This window comes from Camelina sativa, chromosome 2 (assembly GCF_000633955.1).
Source record: "Camelina sativa cultivar DH55 chromosome 2, Cs, whole genome shotgun sequence".
NCBI classification, from domain to species: Eukaryota; Viridiplantae; Streptophyta; class Magnoliopsida; order Brassicales; family Brassicaceae; genus Camelina; species Camelina sativa.
In genome coordinates, this window is record NC_025686.1 from 21,132 (window position 1) to 26,312 (window position 5,181).

Sequence of the window (5,181 nt, forward strand, 5' to 3'; positions counted from 1 at the left end):
ATATATATATATATATATTTGTACAGTTTGATATATATAAACTAATAATGAATAACTTCAAAAGAGTGTCCCAATGGCGAATGATTTTCCGGCAATCCATGTAAGAATATCGAGAGAAGAAGAAACAGAGTAAGAGACCTTTCTCTCTTCTCTCTTTAAAGAAGACAATAACAAATTAACTGAAAACTTATTATGTCTGAAACTTGTTGTGTCCTTGTTTTACAACAACACACTTACATTACATACAAGTTTTACGGTCATAAGTGACCATCATGATTGTGTCTTAGTCGACAAGTCACGACTCTTACATACACACCTCTTCACTTAACACAACCACATTTAAATTATATAGCATAATACGACTAAACTCAATTATAAAATTAACACTCTCCTTTAATTTTGAGTCTCGGTCTAACACCATGCTTGCTGCTTCTTCGTTCTTCAAACCCCAACTTCTTGTTGATGTGTGTTACTTAATTTCACGACTTCTTCTTCATCTTTCTATGATTTCATAGACCAAGAGAGTTTTAGTAACATGAAGCAATGGTTGAGTGAAATCGATCAGTTATGTGAGTGAAAGTGTGAATGAACTCTTGGTTGGAAGCAAATGTGATCTTGCTGCAAATAGAGCGCTGTTCCATATAAAACAGCCAAGGTACATCAGTACATGCATGCTCCTTTTACCTTTGTTCTCTAGCTAGTCAAGGTTTGTAGTCATCATGTTGTAAGGAGTGATTGATTTTGCATTTTATTGCAGATGAAATTGGAATTCTGTTTATGGAGACCAGTGCAAAAGATGCCAGCAATGTGGTACACACTTTCGTGGCCATGGATGCGTCCATGCATTAAATTAGAGAGGTATGGCTTTTACATCAATGCCAAAAATGTACTTGGAGGAATACCTTTTACACTTGGGTAGCTGTTTTGTATGGTCTAATGCAGGAATTAGGTTTGGGGTTTGAATTCAGAATGGCAAGTCAAACGGCTGCCAACGGTGCAGATCAGAGGATAGCATGTTCCCCAGAAGAACTGTTGTTGCTCGTCTTGTGTGGTGGAGTCTTTATATTATTATAGTTTGAACTTTGAAGACCCATAATATCCTATCTCCTTTTGGTTTGTCTTCATTCTACTACGCCCTCCTCATTTTTATGGGGAAAAGGTAAATTTCAATCCGTACTATTTCGAAAGAGTAAATTCTTACCTATACATCAGATCTGTGTGTTTTTCTACCTAAACCTTTACATAATTCAAATTTACTATCTAGACTTTGAATCATTACCCATATTCCTACATTGACTCAAACAGCGTTAGTCAACCGTTAAATGTTTTGATCAATTTGACACGTAAGCAATGATGTGTCAAGGTTATTGGGCTCGAAACCTTAAAACGACGTCGTTAACAATTAAGATCTTACCAACGACGTCGTTTTAACCTTTCATTGCAAACGACGTCGTTTGCAATTAAGATGTTTCCCCAAATTCAAAACACATTGTTTTAACCTTTCATTGCAAACAACGTCGTTTTAAGGTTTCAAGCCCAACGACCTTGACACATCATCGTTTACATGTCAAATTGATCAAAACATTTAACGGTTAACTAACGCTGTTTGAGTCAATGTAGGAATATGGGTAACGATTCAAAGTCTAGGTAGTAAATTTGAATTATGTAAGGGTTTTGGTTGAAAAACACACGGATCTGTTGTCTGGGATAGGAATTTACACTTTCAAAATAGTACGGGTTGAAATTTACCCTTTTCCCCATTTTTATGCTAACTGTTGAGATAGAAACAATGTCCCACATCAAAAGATTATAAAATAAGTTTCTAATATATACGCCAAGACCTACTCTAATTAGTATGAGCCCTTTTGGGAAAGAACCCAATAAAAAATCCATTAGGGCTGGACCACTTGGGCCCAAAACGGACAATATTATACTAATAGGGAAATTGGCTTGGGCTTAGAAAGCCCAACACTTGATATCATAGTTTAGGTCAAAAAATGGACCTAGTGGAGTGGGTGTGGGCTCTATATTCGGTGTGGAAGTATCATTCAAAAAGATGACATGATTAAGGGTGCTTCAAGAATACTTTAGAAATAAAAAGCGGTACCGCCAAGGTACCTGGGTTTCACAGAAGGGGAGGCCAAAATATCGTAGTAGTACATGGTTTGAGAAGAGTTTTGTTGGGGAAAACGGCCTATTCCCCCACAAACTATGTTACTTTATCGCATTTATACATGAAACTTTTATGTGTGCTTAGAACTACATGAACTTTTATAAAATTTGAATTTCATACATAAACTAAACAAATCCGGCCTAAACCCACAAATTTCTAAACGCTGTTAATATTCCGTTAATACTATGCTGACTAGGATGCCACGTGGATAATAAGGGAAAAAAATTACATAACATCTGTAAACTGGGTACTCGAACTGTTGACAATGAAGACAGGATAACATATACTAAACCAAATGAGCCACCTCGACTTACGACATTATTGAAAACAAATAAACTTATATAAACAATTTTATAGTGACTTTGTTTTCCCACATATCGCTAACGATGACCTCCATCGCTAACGAGCTTCCAAGTTCCAACGACGACGGTTCCTTAGCGTCAACCTCTGAATCCCTTGGCAAATTCGATATTTCTGGAATTCTCACTCAGTCACTATGTTTGTAACTTTATCCGCGCGAAAGTAGCAGAGACTGAGAGAGAAATGATTGAGCTACGGATTGGTGCGTGAGTGTGAAAGTTGCTTTTATTCGGATAAATGAAAACGTAAATTTGAGTTATTTTTATTAATATTTGTGCAAAAATAATGAAAATAGAGATGAAAACCTAAATAATAGAAGAAGAAAACGCAGGACCCATGGAGGCGGCTAGGGTTTTACTGTGGAAGAAGATAATGCTAGTGAAATGACAATTTTGTCCTTCTCATTTAAGTGAAAATAAAACTTATGGTCCTCCGTTTGGTTCGAACCTTGGGCTGGACCAGATTTAAAACATCACCGACCACTACACCAAGTTTAACTTCTGATGTAAAAGCTAACTTTAATAGTATATAGTCTATCTATTTGTCTTATTATCCACGTTGCAGCCTAGTCAGCATAGTATTAACGGGATAGTAAACGGCGTTTGGAGATTTGTGGGTTTAGGCCGGATTTTTTTAGATTGTGTATGAAATTCAAATTTAATAAAAGTTTATGTAGTTCTAAGCACATATAAAAGTTTCATGTATAAATGCGATAAAGTAACATAGTTTGTGGGGGAATAGGCCGTTTTCCCAGTTTTGTTGGGATACAAACAATGTCCCACATTGGAAGATTATAAAATAAGTTTCTAATATATAAATCAAAACCAAATCTAATTAGTATGAAGCCTTTTGTAAAGGAACCCAATAAGAAATCTGTGAATACTAAATCACTTGCGCTCAAAGTGGACAATATCATTCTAATAGGAGAGTTGGTTAGTCTTGGGCTTGGACTGTCTATATACTATGGACTTGGTTCCAAGTTCCAACATGTCTATAATTAGTTAGTTAGTTACTTCCCTCTCTTAAAATTTTATCGTTAAGTAATAATAACTAGTGATGAATTCATCTTCTTTTACCGTTGTAAAACTAAAACATACCGTTCGTATGATAAAAAGATAAATCGGATCGAAAGAATGTTACTGGTAAGTATTGGGCCTCGGCCCAGTATGAGTAAGAAGAAGCCACGGTGACATAAGATGCAGAACCAAATCACTCACTCACTCACTTGGCTTCCTCTCTTCCAAATCGGCAAATCGGATTTTGTGCTCTGGATAGATAAAAACCCTAAAAGTCCCTCCGAGCTTACTTTTAGAAGATGGACATCGAACAGAAGCAGGTGGAAATAATCGATCTATTCGTTAAACGAGCTTCTGTATCCAAAGGCGATGATCTTGCATCTATCCTACTAGAAGCTACTTCGCATTCTTGGCTTTTCGCCTTCTCCGAGATTTTGGCTCTGCCTTGTGTTGCCGAGGTCTTCTCGATACTACGCCTAGCAGCATCTTTCATATACTACAATACGTACTCTTATTAATAAAGCTCATATTCCTCCCCCCCCCCTTTGCACTATCTGCGTAGGCTGTACGGTTTCATCATCTAGCTTACAGTATTAGGGTTTCCACTGGAGACATATTTCTCAATAATGTTCGCTATTTTCTCTATTCCTGTTTATTGCGTCACTTGTTTTATTCATTGGTTTTGATCAGCTTTTGTTTATTTCCACATTCCTTGGAAAGTGTTTATATCCGTGACTGATTATATTTAACTTCTCTGTTTGGTGTTGCGGAGTTCAGTTGTTAATTTTGCAAACCTCTGTGTTTTCTTTTAATTAATTGCTCGCCTGTTCGGTTTCTGAAGCTTCTCTTAACTTTCACTGCAGCTTAAAGGGACCACTAACTCTGTATACCTCGATGTACTACGGTTATTCGCACATGGCACATGGAGTGATTACAAATGTATGGCTTGAAGCTTAACTCTTCCATTTCGTTTTATGTTTTGCTTTGATGATATACTTTCACTGAGTCTTCTTATTCTAATCTTCTTCTCAAACTCTAGGCAACACTGGTTGTATTTCNATTTACCCTTTTCCCCATTTTTATGCTAACTGTTGAGATAGAAACAATGTCCCACATCAAAAGATTATAAAATAAGTTTCTAATATATACGCCAAGACCTACTCTAATTAGTATGAGCCCTTTTGGGAAAGAACCCAATAAAAAATCCATTAGGGCTGGACCACTTGGGCCCAAAACGGACAATATTATACTAATAGGGAAATTGGCTTGGGCTTAGAAAGCCCAACACTTGATATCATAGTTTAGGTCAAAAAATGGACCTAGTGGAGTGGGTGTGGGCTCTATATTCGGTGTGGAAGTATCATTCAAAAAGATGACATGATTAAGGGTGCTTCAAGAATACTTTAGAAATAAAAAGCGGTACCGCCAAGGTACCTGGGTTTCACAGAAGGGGAGGCCAAAATATCGTAGTAGTACATGGTTTGAGAAGAGTTTTGTTGGGGAAAACGGCCTATTCCCCCACAAACTATGTTACTTTATCGCATTTATACATGAAACTTTTATGTGTGCTTAGAACTACATGAACTTTTATAAAATTTGAATTTCATACATAAACTAAACAAATCCGGCCTA

General features: G+C 36.7%; 1 protein-coding gene across 6 annotated transcripts in view; it reads left to right on the plus strand.

The window, feature by feature from the left end:
• LOC104711440 (COP9 signalosome complex subunit 7-like) overlaps positions 3,735 to 5,181 on the plus strand; it is a 5,379-nt gene continuing 3,932 nt past the window's right edge. For all 6 annotated transcript variants that reach the window (XM_019232961.1, XM_019232963.1, XM_019232967.1 and 3 more), the window contains exons 1-2: positions 3,735 to 4,007; positions 4,413 to 4,488. In XM_019232961.1, the coding sequence (XP_019088506.1) occupies positions 3,849 to 4,007; positions 4,413 to 4,488 (235 nt within the window). In that variant the 5' untranslated portion in view covers positions 3,735 to 3,848. The remainder of the gene's footprint in view (positions 4,008 to 4,412; positions 4,489 to 5,181) is intronic.